This window comes from Mesoplodon mirus (genome assembly GCF_964341445.2).
Source record: "Mesoplodon mirus genome assembly, chromosome: 20".
Classification (NCBI taxonomy): Eukaryota; Metazoa; Chordata; class Mammalia; order Artiodactyla; family Ziphiidae; genus Mesoplodon; species Mesoplodon mirus.
Genome location: NC_138996.1, coordinates 8,875,178 through 8,889,854, shown reverse-complemented (window position 1 = coordinate 8,889,854; position 14,677 = coordinate 8,875,178). Strand labels below are relative to the sequence as shown.

Here is a 14,677-nt window from a genome sequence, read left to right as displayed (position 1 = left end):
ACATTTTAGACAAACCATGTTACTAGGTAGGTAAGAAGTTATATAATGAGTACTCTGAATACGTGTTTAACCCACAGAGCACCGTAATTTATTATTCCTTACAACACTCTGCTAAATGGGAAACTGAGGCATAGTAGCTTATGGATTAAAGAAAGAATTAATATGACTGCTGTACTTCAAATGGTAGGCCAGTATTTAATTTTTTGACCAAATCTTACTTTAACTCTTTTCATTTCAACCCTAAAAGAAAAAAGTAATAATAACTGACAACACTGGGCACTCACCATTTTGAAGTGATTTACATATTTCAACTCATTTAATGTTCACAATAAACCTCATGAAGTAAGAACTACTGTTATCTCTATTTTACGGATGAGGAAACGGAGGTACCAAGTAGCTGGGTAACTCCTAAGGTTACGTAGCTTATAAATGTCAGAGTTGAGTCATGAAACAAATCTGGCATGCTGCCTTACCCCAAAAAGCTGGTGACTGACCAATTTTTATATCTAGAAACCCAAGCCATTTATATGTAATATTTGTCCAATTACTCCCGGGAAAACAAATTATTTACTAAGTTTGTCAAATTATAAAAATTTAAATAAAAGGCTACTCAGTGAAACTTTATTTATAGTTAAAAATAAGAATCTCCCTTTAAAAAAAATTCTTAGTGTGAGGTATGAAGGCAAATTTCTCATAAACAAAAAATGTTCCCCTTTCATTCTGACTATGTGTCGGGTTTCCAATCTTAAGTAACAGCTTTTGGAAAGGTTACAGCAAAGAAAACATACAGCCAACTGAGATTAAGTGGCTGCCAAAGTATGCTGCTCTTATGGACATTTAAAACCAACCAGTTTTTTCAAATGTAAAAACATGAACTGCACCACAGTGTCTCCAAGATCCCTTCTAGTGCTGAAGTTCTATGGATCTAAGAACAGAAGGTAAACGGTCTCTTAAGATATACCTTGAGTATTCTTGAGGGTATGGAGAAGAGTACCAGGTGTGGATCTCATACTTCCCAAACTCAATAACAGAGGGACAGCGGACTTGTGGGTCAGGGGGACCGGTCACTCCAACTTTCTGTGCAGTGAGAAAATACATTAATTACACAAGTTAGCTACATTAAATACACTGAGACAGATAACAAAACCAACAAAACAGGAAAAACCCCATCTGAATCTAAGTGTCGCCTTCTCAGGATTCCACAGGAAAAGTTAAAAAGCCAGGAACAAGCTAATAAGTTTTGAAATAAGCTGTATTATCCTTTAAATAGAGCATCCAAATGAAGAATAAAAATGCTAATACATCTCTTAGAACCAAATGTAGTTGGTGACACTGAAGTTTCCCCATTTAATAATACTGTGAATATCCTCAACTAAACTCACTCCTTAATCACTTAGTTGTTAAACAGACCCTGCCGGCACTTGGGGATATAAAGTCAGGGGTGGGGAGGAGTGCCTGCTGCCCACTGGCCGAGATCACATGTATAGTGTCCCAACTGACAGCAACGGCAACCACCTACTCAACATGTGAGCATGTACAGAAAGGAATCATCCTCCAGTTTGTGAAAACAGATATTAAGGAACATGACAAAACAAGTAAGAGTCTTCATTTTACACTGCCCCTAAAATTCCCTTCTTAGTGGCTTTTCATAGGTTTAACCAAAGAAAGTAATACTCTGTTAAACACATACTTTTATCCCTTTTTATCTGTCTTCTGTTTATAATTAAAATAATTTCTATACCCCCATCCCTGCAATAACCTGAACTACACTATCTTAAATAAAGAATAACTTGTAAAGCGTTGAGGACTTCCACAGCAGCAGCTCAAATATAAGCCACTGCTAATGACTACAAGGATCAGGTTTTAAAACCTTAAATTCAAGGGGGATTTGATTTGCCCTGCACCCAATATAGCAAGATTCATATATGTATACATGTATATAGGCATACCTCGGAGATACTGTGGATTCGGCTCCAGACCACAGCCACAAAGTGAATATCGCAAGTCACACGAATTTTTTGGTCTCCCAGTGCATATAAAAGTTATTTACACTACACTCTAGTCTATTAAGTTTGCAATAGCATTATGTCTAAAAAAACCAATGGACGTACCTTAATTAAAAATACTTTACTGCTAAAAAATGCTAACCATTATCTGAGCCTTCAGCAAGTCACCATAACAGATCACGAGAACAAATATAATAATAATGAGAAAGTCTGAAATATTGCAAAAATTACCAAAATGTGACAGAGCCACAAAGTGAACAAATGCTGCTGGAAAAGTGGTGCTGATACACTTGCTCAACTCAGAGCTGCCACAGCCTTCAATCTGTAAAAACCTAACTTATCTGTGAAGCACAATAAAGTGAAGTGCAATAAAACAAGGTATGCCCCTGTGTGTTATGCATATAACATATAATATATATGCATGTATATTTATTATGGATATTCTATAAACATTAACTGACTTTTTTTAAAAAAAGGAGCTAGAATTCAGCCTAATCAAACACGAGTATTAATAACTCTTCAAACGAGCAACCAAAATTCTCCTTCAGCTTTATGCTTTAAAAACCACTGAGAGATTACTGAAATCTCTTGTTGGAGCTCGTGACAAACACACACACACACATACATACACACACACACCCCTTCTAACAAAACTAAAAAAAATCAGAGGTTTTTATTCACTTTTCATATAAATTCATTTAAGGAAGAAGCCTTTTCACCACAACTCATTTGACAACTCTCTCTGGTCTTTCTAACCACTCCCTTTATAAAAGGCCAAGGGACTTATCTCAGGTTTCATGCTGGAACACAGCCAGGTGAAACCTCACCTCTTCCTCAGACACCTCAAAACAAAAGACAAACATCTATTAGTTGGATAAACTGTGTTATGACACCAAGGAGTACTGAGGCTCTTCCAAAGGCAAAAATCAAAAAGAAAAACACAAGACAGGGTTAAAGTAAGATTTTTTTCATGTCTGAAAACCAAAATAGAACTCTGCAAAAGGTTTTAAACACACTGTTCTTTAAACTACATTCCAGAATCATGTATTCTAATTCATAAAGTAGTATCTTTTAGCCTATCTTCACAGCTCAAAACAACAAGAATAGTAGTATAGAAAATATCAGAATAACCAATATCAGAAACCAAATCTAACTTCCTGAGCCAAGGATCAAGCGGGAAGCATGAAAAGTGAGACCGTGCACCTGCTGCGGCGCCGCCTGCTGTGTGAGAGCTTCCCCATCGCCGCCCAGCGCTCCTCCAGGTGGATGCCCAACGCAACAGTGGATACTCAGCCCCAGTACAACTGTCTGCACATCGCCGCCACTAGGAGAGTCTATGTAAAACCAGACTCAGAGCAGACCTCCTCTGCCTTCGCAGCCCTCGCCTTCCTGCACTGTGAGATGCGCACAGCCACAGGGCTCCTCGACCTCCAGCTCCCTTGGGAAAGAAGCCTCTGAGCCAGTGTGTTTCCCTTTACCAAGGTCTGGAAATTAACAAAGGCTCTGTGCAGTGAGGAAGTAACAGCTGCATCCATACCACTCATTAACCTAGTCCTTGCCAAATTCAAATTGTCAAACCTGAATTACAAGGTTATCTTTACTAAATCATTTTATTTTTAAATTTCAGTCAAAATTTCATTAAACAGGCAGCTTTCAAAGTAGCAGATATCTAATATAATCAAGGGCACAACACTGTTTTAAACTTTTAACTCAGGTTCTGCCACTCTGTGCCCTCCTTCTCATTTGAATATGCCAAAATCTTTACAACATAACATATATTCTGGGCCAGAATGGACTTTTTAATCTAAGAACGTAAGGGGCACTAAATGCACTAGTGATTGGGCTAAATCAAAAGGTAACTTTAAATAATGAAACTTTTATTACCAGCAATTTATGAGAAAAGGCTGCTACTCTTCTGCAAAAACTCCACTTCCGTCAAATGACTAATATATGTTTTCCAATACAGAGACCACTCTTGCACACAGAGACCCCCAAGTCTGGAGCCGGTACAGAACGAAAGTTACAACTCATGTAGATAGAGCCCTGCTCCCTCCCTCTGCCGGACCTTCCTTTCCCATTCCCTGTGCGAAGTGACATTTTGGGGTGGGAGTGGAGGGTAGCACTGTACCCTTAGTATCAGTATGAGAATGTGAAATGTGGGGAGAGGACATGTCTTTCTGGTATTTGAACATTTTCCCATAAAAACTATGATAAAAAATAATTCTGTTCCTTAGGGATTAAAAGTTACCTGATGAAAGAGATACATAAGAATGAGTTCACATGCTGCAAAGTGGAGAGAGCATGACCTTATGGAGTAAAGAGACTCAGCATGTGTGGGGCACCTACTGTGCAGTCTCTGCGCCTCACACTGTCATCTCATTTATTCCCCACAAGCCATTCCTCAAAGTAGGAAACAACACGCCTGCTTTATAGATGGGGGGAGTGGAGAGAAGCCAAGGATCAGAGAAGTTAAGAGGTAAAGAACTCCAGTACAGGAGTATTAAGAGTGAAGCACAAAGACAGAAAAGAACCAACCGGGTACAAGGTGAGATAGAAAGTATGGGTAGCCCTCAACTAATTAATTTCTGAATTCCAAAAGTTTGTGTGTACGTTTCTTTGAACTGGAACTTAGTTTTCCAAAGAAATGAAGTTACTACATGTCCACAGTCTCTTATCCAAAACCCTTGGAACAGAATGTACTTCAGAATACTGAATTTTTCTCATGTTAGAGAAGTACTACAGGACCTATATGTATCTTAAATCAACAGCCTCAGTAGGATTTGGGACAATGCTCCATAATCAGATACATTAATATTTCTTTAGCAAAGCACATGAATAGTCACATTAAATGGGATAAGTAAAGAATATATACAGTCTAAACTCAGTTCAGATCATGTTTTGCCAACAATTGAATTAGGGTAACTAAGATCTTACTATAAAATGAGTTATAATTTTTTTTCATTCTCTAAAAAAGATATACATACAGATGGCCAATATGTACATGAAAAGATGTTCGACATCACTAATCATCAGGGAAATGCAAATGTAAACCACAATGAGATACCACTTCACACCCATTAGGATTGCTACTATAAAAAACAAAACAAAACACCAGAAAATAACAAGTGTTGGCGAGCATCTGGAGAAACTGGAAACCCTCGAGCATTGCTGGTGGGAATGCAAAATGGTACAGCCACTGCGGGGAAAAAACAGTATGGCAGTTCCTCAAAAAATTAAACACAGAATTATCATATGAACCAGCAACTGCACTTCTGGGAATACAGCCAAAAGAATTGAAAGCTAGGACTCAAACAATTATTTGTACACCATGTTCATAGCAGCATTATTCATAAGTCGAAAAGGCAGAAGCAACCCAAGTGTCCACTGACGGATAAAGGGATAAAAAAGATGTGGTACAAACACACAATGGAATACTATTTAGACTTTAAAAAGGAAGAAAATCCTGACACATATTACAACATGGATGAACCTTGAAGACATTATGCTAAGTAAAATAAAGCCAACACAAAAGGACAAATATTTTACGATTGCACTCATGTGAGGTCTACCTAGAGTAGTTAAATTCATAGACAGAAAGTAGAACGGTGGTTGCCAGGGGCTGGGGGAGGGAGAAATGGGGACTTAGACTTTCCTTTTCTCCTTATCCAGCTTAGATTCCAAGGTCTTTTACTGTACCTCATCTTTACATATATCCTTAACTTCCTTGCTTTTCTCCTGATTCACCAAAATCCCAACTCTGGTTAAATTCAATATTCCAACACAATCCAAGTTATTACCCTCATATCTGAACACTATTAGAGAAAAACACAGAACCATGCTCACTAGTCTCAACTTATAATTCATACCCACTAACCTCAATGGGTGCTTGATGCTTCCCTACTCCATTCACTCTCCTGTTCTTCTAGATTATTTCATTACTTTCTCCTGTCTCTCCTCAAGCCTCCAATACCTTGTACCCCATCTTCCCATTCAAGCAATGCCTTTGCTTTCTAAGAAGCAATCAAGAGAGCTTCCGCAGCTTTCCACTTTCCACGGCACATCTGTATGTCTACCCTTGTGGCCATACACCCTGCCCTTCCTTAAGGCTATGGATGAATGGTCTAGGCTCCTACCTAAGGCCAACGCCCCAAATGACATGAATGACACACTAAGCGCTTTGCAAGTATCAATTCATTTAATCCTTTCAAGAAACCTATTAAGTAACCTGGTTGACCAAGGGCACTCAGCAGAGACAGGATTTGAACCTGTGCAGACTGTCTCTAATACCTAGGCTCTTAACCACTATCTTAATAAATACTCAATAAAATTTTGCTAAATCATCAAATGAATGAACTCAAAATACATCTAAACAGCCTTCAATACGTGACTCATAATTAACGGGTAAACGCCTTCAGACACTACAACAACCCTCTGCTCCCACCCCTAGTTTCAGCAGTCCCAAGGAGTCCACTCCAGCAACAAAAAAGCGGTCATGGGGCTTCCCTGGTGGCGCAGTGGTTGAGAGTCCGCCTGCCGATGCAGGGGACACGGGTTCGTGCCCCAGTCCAGGAAGATCCCACATGCTGCGGAGCGGCTGGGCCCGTGAGCCATGGCCTCTGAGCTTGCGCGTCCGGAGCCTGTGCTCCGCAACGGGAGGCCACAACAGTGAGAGGCCCGCATACGGCAAAAAAAAAAAAGAAAAAAAAAAAGAAAAAAAAGCAGTCATGGGGATACCTTAAAACCCCAGCATGCTAAAACTAACATCCTCTTACTAGCTTTCAAAGCCCTCTAAAATCTAGCCCTATACCAGTAATTCAGTATTTTTTACCATTACCCAACAATGTTCCATGCAGTTTTACCTCTCAGACTAAACTACAGGCAGTCCTTGCTTTGCATGCTACCATGTTAACTGAAACTTATGCATATCAAAACTGAGATCCAGTCTCAGTCGCTACAGAGTGCATGAAGCACGAACACAATTCTGATATGCATGTGTCGCCATCAGCACAGCACCACACAAAGCAAGGACTGCCCGTGTTATGACACCTTCACAGGCAGCTACTGTGTTTCTACATCATCGCCACAGTATGACCTGCACATAGTAGGCCCTCAAATATTTGCTGACCTGATGGACCAATAATCACAATGTCTCTTGTATTAATACAATATATACACTGTATTCCTCAAAGCTGAAGTTAATGTTGTTTACTCTACCTGGTAAGCCCTCATTCTCTTCATTTACCTAAATCCTGCTTCTTCTGTGACCATCTCAGATCATACCAACTCTTACTAATCCTAGAATATACTGTGAACATATGGAACAGTCCGTATCATTTAATACAGCAACAAATTACATCAATTGGTACTCTGTGCCACTGTTTGCTGTTTATCTTACCTTTCTCTACTTGCATTCAGTACAGGCTTTATGATTTTGATGCCTCTGTAACATCATTTACAGGGTAATGCAGGAGGTTACTGTGATCAGGGGCACAAAAATGGAAGTCACACAGGCCCCAGCTCTAATCCACCTCTACCATTACTAGTTACATAACTTCAGGAAAGTCACTCAACTAAAAGTCTCGGTTTCCTTGTGTAAAATGGAGTGGGTTTCAAGAAGCATGCCCTTCGGGCACTCCAAGAAATCCAGAAATTTGCCATGAAGGAGATGGGAACTCCAGATGTGCGCGTTGACAACAGGCTCAACAAAGCTGCTGGGCCAAAGGAATAAGGAATGTCACATACCGTATCCATGTGCAGTTGTCCAGAAAACGTAACGAAGATGAAGATTCGCCAAACAATCTCTATACATTGGTTACCTATGTACCTGTCACCACTTTCAAAAATCTCAGACAGTTAATGTGGATGAGAACTAACTGCTTAAAGTTATAGAACCGCCTTTGCATCTTGACTTTCCTATTCTAGTTGTAGCTAACAGGCTCATATATCTTAGAGCAGTTCCCAATTACCAGATCATCTGGAAAGTGTTTCCTAAATACTGTACCTGGGCCCCTTTTCTCCTCAGTCCCTGGAGTTTCTGAATATTCGAACAGAGCCTAGGCAGGTTAAGGTGGTTTTGAAGTACATCCTGGCTTGAGAATGACTGTTTAGGTAGTTGCGACACTGGGCATATAATGTTAATACTTTTACATGCATGTTTTGTTAATTCTAAGATAAACATTTTTCTAGGAAAAAAATTAATTACTTAATTAAATTAAATAGGGATAACAATCCTTACCTCATAGGGTGAAGAGAGTTGTTGAACCTAGTTTATTCCATTTCTAATTAACTGTTCAATTCTTTATGCAAAGAAGAAAATTATTTTAGTGGCCCACACAGATTTCAAAAATGCTGTTAACTTTCTAGAACCACAAAAAAAACACAATCAAATCCTTCAAAATTAGAAAGCACTAAAATTACTATCGAAATATAATGTGCTATTTGGTGATATTTTATGTAAAAATCATTCTATATATTTCGAGGAGGCTGTTATGCTCTTCAGTGTAATGACTTGAATACAAATGCTTCTTTCTGGTGATGCATCTTTTAAGAAAAACCATTTCTTACAAGCTCACAAGATCACTGTTGAAATATAATTCCAAACAAAAGCCTATACTACTAATTTCTTATGCTTCTGTTTTTCTTTTTAGAGGTGGCTCTTTTTTATGAAGTGTTCACTGACTAGCTAGTAATGATGGAACATAGTACCAGGCAAACTATATTCTTCTCCTGAAATTAAAACAAAAACAAAAACAAAAACAAAACAAAACAAAAACAATTAATAGATGACTCTTTTTTTGGGGGGGTGGCACTTGCTAAACATTTCAATAATGCTCAACTTAATGAGATAATGTATCATACAAAATTTAATTGTTCAAGGTCATCACTATGAGCCATCACTATTGGATTTGCTTTTGTGAGTACGTTTCCTACTAAATGGTAAAAGCTCTATGAAAATAAAAACAAGGTCTCATTCATAGCCCCTGCACCTAGCATAGTTTCTAGAACAAAGTAGGTACTTAATAAATGATGGGTTTTTGGTTGGATGGATTCCTATATTAACTCCTTTATCATTTATTTGTTACGAAGACAGCATAAGACCCTGTAATAAAATCTTCCTGCAAAATTTGTGGAACAAAGGTTGAAGCAGTTTCTACTAAATATCTAGGCTCTCAAAAATGACTTTGTATGTTATGTTTATGAATGCTTCTATTATTTAAAAACATCATCTAATCTAATCAATACTGACTCTCCCCACTGGCTTCAACCCACTTTCTCTGTTACATTAGGTCAGAGAGCCTGGGAGCTGTCCTTGACAACCTCCCGCTCCTTTACACTGCATGCTGAATCTACCACCAAGTTCTGCTGACTCCGTCTCTGAAATGCATTCTAAATCCCTCCACTTCTCTCCCATTTCCACTGCCACCTCTCTAGTCTAAGTCACCATCTTCTTCCATCTGGATCACTGAAAAAGCCTCTAAATTGGTTTCCCAGCTTTGACTCTTGCCTAATTCCAATCCATTCCTCATAGAGTGGCCAAAAAAAAAAAAATTAATGCAAATCTGATCTTTCTATTTCCTTTCTACAATCATTCAATGATTAAAGAAGATGTGGTAGGGCTTCCCTGGTGGCGCAGTGGTAGAGAGTCTGCCTACCAATGCAGGGGACACAGGTTCGTGCCCGGCTCCGGGAAGAACCCGCATGCCGTGGAGCGGCTGGGCCTGTGAGCCATTAAAAAAAAAAAAAAAGAAGATGTGGTAGATATATACAATGGAATACTACTCAGCCATAAAAAAGAATGAAGTAATGCCATTTGTAGCAACATGGATGGACCTAGAGATTATCATACTAAGTGAAGTAAGTCAGAGAAAGACGAATATCATATGACATCACTTATATGCAGAATCTAAAAAAAATGATACAAATGAAACTTATTTAAAAAACAGAAACAGACTCACAAACACAGAAAACAAACTAATGGTTACCAAAGGGGAAAGGGACAGGGAGGGATAAATTAGGAGTTCAGGATAACAGATACACACTACTATATACAAAAGAGATAAACAACAAGGACCTATGTATAGCATAGGGAACTATATTCAATATCTTATAATAAACCATAATGGAAAAGAATTTTCGAAAAAAATCATTCAATGGTTTCCCACTACAGTTACAATAAAAACCCCAATCCTAACGTCTGTCCTCAGCTTATCTCTTCAGCTTCATCTTTTGTGACTTTTATTCACTGTACTCTAGCTATACTGGCCTTCTTTCAGTTTCTCAAATTTACCAAGCTCCTTTATGCCTCAAGACGTTTACACAGGCAGCCCCTATGTCTGGAACATTCTTCTTAGTAGTTTTGTGCCTTGCTGACTTTCCACTCAACCTTTAGGTCCCTGTGTAAATTATCACTGCCCTAAAAGAGGAATTCCAGACACCTGGACCAGGAAGTTATCTACTATAACCTCTCACTGCATTCTTATTTTCTTCCTATTACTTATCAGTTTGTAATAAGAGATTTATTTGTATGATTGTTTACTATCTGTCTCACTCATGAGGCAAAGTTTCATGAAGGCAGAAGCTACAACTTTTTGTTCAGCCTATAGCTCTAGTTCCATGCCGGGCACATGAATTCCAAATGAATGAACCCCATGCAGAAATACCACCATCATCAGAATTTCAGTGCACTGCCAATGAAAATAAGCACAGATTAGAATTCAAATATCTAGTTATTTCTTTGGTGCCAGATACATACGTGGACAATCACAAGCTTAATAAAATGCTGGAAGAAACACACAATTAGCCAGATTATTGTCAATCCAAATTGATATTGTCTCCACTGGGTCTCAGCAAGGCTCAGCACCCCTTTTAACTCTCCCTAGTCATCTTTCTCTTCACACTCCTATTATTCCAACTCCTGGCCCATTTCTCCCAGCAGAAACATTCATTTAAACATCCATTCATTAAACAAATATTTACTGAGCCTTTACTATATTCCAGGTACTTGGTATAAAGCAGTGACCAAAAAGAAAGTGCCTGTTCTCAAGGCACTTACATTCTAGAAATAAATATTTACATTCAGGAAGTGATAAGTACTATACAGGACAAGCAGGCAGGTAGGGGGACACAGAGTGATACAGTGGGGATAAATGTATGCTATTTCAGTTTGGGATGTAGGAAGGGCCTCTCTGATGGGTGACAGGAGCAGAGACCTAAACAGAGTGCGCCAACTAGACGTCTGGGCCAGAGGAAGGGCAATCCAAACGGGGAGCCGTAAGTGCAAAGGCTCCAAGGCAGAAGGGTGCCTGGTGTGTCTGAGGAAGAGAAGGAGGCCCGTGGCTGGAGCAGAGCCAACAAGGGCAAGAGTGGGAGGACAGCGTGGGAGAGGGGGGCAGGCACAAGGTCACGGTGGGCCTTTGTAAACAGTCTAAGCAAGACTGACAGACACTGGAGGGCTTCTGGGCAGAGGCGTGGTATGTTTCAAAGCATTTACTCCGGGCCCTGTATAAAGAATATAGACTCAAGATTGGGGTGAGGAACAGGAGTGGAAGCAAGTAGATGATGAGTCTGGAGACATGACAACAGCCCAAGCAAGAGGTAACGGCAGCTCAGGCTAAGACAGAGGTGGAAGGGAAAAGAAGTAGTCATATTCTGGATATATTGTGAAGGCAGAACCAACAGGATTTGCTGATGAACTGAATACGTACAGAGCATGAGACAGAAAAAAAATCAAGGACCTCTTTGGGCCTGAGCAAGTAAAAGAACAGAACTACCACTGACTCCTATTCTCCAATAAAAGGAACCAGGGATTCTTAGAGAAATGGCTGAATCTACAACTAGAACAACAAGAGCCTAGGATATACTGCTGTGGCCAAAAGTAAATATGAATATGGACTATACAAATATCGTATCATTTTGTTGTACACCTGAAACTAATACAATGTTATATGTCAATTATACCTCAATTTAAAAAATCACCAAATGAACAGAATAAATTGGAGAAAGTAACACACACAAAAAAACCAAAGTTAAGGGTGAGGTAGAGATTAAAATCACAATAAATGTTCTCAATCTGTGTGGGGGGAAAAATGACAGAGACACGTCGGAATGATGCAGCGGCCAGCTTGAAGTTCCCCCTGCCCAAATCTGGAACAATCTGAGTATCAAAATAAATATCAATAGCAACAAATGATAAGATAACTCATAAAATAAGAATCTACAAGTCATAGATAGATAGATAGACATATGGATGGAGGGATGGATGGATGGATAGACTGATAGGAAGAAGGAAAAGCTCTTCCTAACAGCAGTATGCCAATTAATAAATGTAAAATAAATGATGGAATTAGAAAATCATCTAATTCCATCTAAAGCAACCTGCAAAGTCTAGCAGGTAAAATTTGATAAGAAACAGGGTATTTACATAAAGTGTATTCCCACAAGATACATATCAATAATTACAGAGGGCAAATGATTTCACAGAGAAGAAACAAGGCACGATACCACTGTAACCAAGTGATCAAGTTAACATCACTTGTAACAGGACGAACACCTACTACGTGCCTCCTGGTATGACACGCTGACGAGGACACGTCACCTCTGTAGACATTCAACAAAATAAATGACCTGCACACGTCAAAAATGTCGAGGGCGTGAAAGATAAAGACTGAGAAAGTGTTCCAGGTTAAAGGAGACACAACAAGTAAACGAAACACATGATCCTAGACTGGACAGTGGACCAGGACAAGGCTTTTTTTTCCTTTTGCTATAAAGAACATTAGTGGTACAGCTGGTGAAATTCGATTAAAATCTCCAGATTAGGTAACATGCTTCATTGGTGTTAAATTCCTGATGCGATGACTGTACTGCGGTCACGTATAAGAACGTCCTTGTTTTTAGGAAATACACACAAATAAGCAGGAATAAAAAGCATTAGCATATGTCTGCAACTTATTCAGGGAAAAAAACCGTTCTTAAAAAGTGAAGAACTCCTTTGAATTCCCACTGAACATCATGCAACTTTCTACTACAGTACCTGTAACACTTTTTCTTTTTACTTTTTGTCCGGAAAAGAATGTGCCTTCAGAGGTTAAGCAACTTGCCTGAAGCAGAAGTCAGTAAATGACAGACCAAGGCTTGACCTCAGATCTACCTGACTCAAAGCCAATAGCTGGTTAAATCATAAGACGGTGAAATGCCGAGTAAATGTTTGCTGAATATTTATACTGTTGTCTTTATTGTTCAAAAACACTCTACATAAACAATCTATTCACTAATGGGTCTCTTAATCCAAACAGTTTCACCTACGCAACAGGAATCCCCAGCATCAGCCTTATAAATTCTTAATTTCAAGAAAAGAGACAGAACTCAACTTGGCTTACACAGTGAGTTGGTGGCAAAGAAGGAAAAGACAAAAGATAAATAAACACAATCCAAAAGAGCCTTTATGATGTACCCCTGCACTCTTCTCATCTGTTCTCCTGCCATTATCTATACCCTATGTTCTTCACATTGCCCCCCATTTTCAAATCTTCACACTTCCGTTCCTTCTAATTATACGGGACCCCATTCCTTGTCATCCTGATACACTCCTGTACATTCTTAAGACCACCTCAAGTAGTATTTCCCCTCAACGACTCCTCCTCTGACCTCCAAAGACAGAAGTACATACTTGCCTCCCACACTCCCCCAATTCCATGTATTCTACAATTAAACTTTCACATTAAGGAAATTATCTATTTACAAGTCTCTCCTGGCTAGAGAAGGAATCCTGTCATTTACCTTGGCATCTCTAGCATCTGGCATGTAAGTAGGTTCTGTGTCTGTACATTTATATCTTGCTACGTGTTAACAGAGGATTAAGGCAGAAGCATTTAATAAACATTTCCTGAATTAATGAATATGTGTTTTATCACTTGAGAGAGGCTTGGTTTTTGTTTCTTGGTAAAATCCTAAACTCGTCTTCATACATAAGACAGAAAATATTGATAAGTAAACCAAGCTCATTTGATACTGGTAGTCAAAGCAATGTGTTTATCTGCAAAACCAAAGCAGTTATCATGGGTTTGAAAAGAACACCAGCAAACTATGCACACGCACAAACCACATCTATCCGCAGATCAGATGGATAAATTGCTATTACTGCTTTACCCACAATATAATTAATCCTCTGTTTCTCATCCATGAACAAACTGTTTGTCCCATCTGAATATTCAACTTTACCTGCAGTGCTTGTTCTTGGATATCACGAAATAATTCCATATCTTTCTCAGTCATGATTTCCTGGCTCCCAAAAAGCCGTTCCTCACTTTCTTGTTTGCCGTCCCAGCCATCCTGATTGTCTGCACATTAAGAAAGGGCTCACGTTATTAATGCTACCTTCAGTTTAGTACATGAACTAGAACAAATTTCCAAAGTCTTAATATTATTTATATAAAAGAGAAGAGGATAACATAACTGACTCCCAGAAAGATACTAGTCAATAAATAATACGTACATATTATATCTTGCCTTATAATGAAAACCGTGAATTGACTTAAAGCTGCTTAAAAATACTAGCTAAATAACTAAATTTAAACTTCATTAAAAGAGATTATATTTCAGTATATACATACATACATATAAAAGTAGAACAGGAAAAAGGTCTAAGAAGTATGAAGTCTATTTTGAAATAA

At 38.8% G+C, this 14,677-nt stretch overlaps 1 protein-coding gene across 1 annotated transcript in view; it reads right to left on the bottom strand.

The window, feature by feature from the left end:
• Positions 1–14,677, bottom strand: part of KAT6A (lysine acetyltransferase 6A) — a 109,081-nt gene that overhangs the window by 25,581 nt on the left and 68,823 nt on the right. The window contains exons 8-9 of the mRNA XM_082608492.1: positions 14,226–14,344; positions 962–1,077 (exon numbers count right to left, since the gene is read on the bottom strand). Coding sequence (XP_082464618.1) covers positions 962–1,077; positions 14,226–14,344 — 235 coding nt within the window. The remainder of the gene's footprint in view (positions 1–961; positions 1,078–14,225; positions 14,345–14,677) is intronic.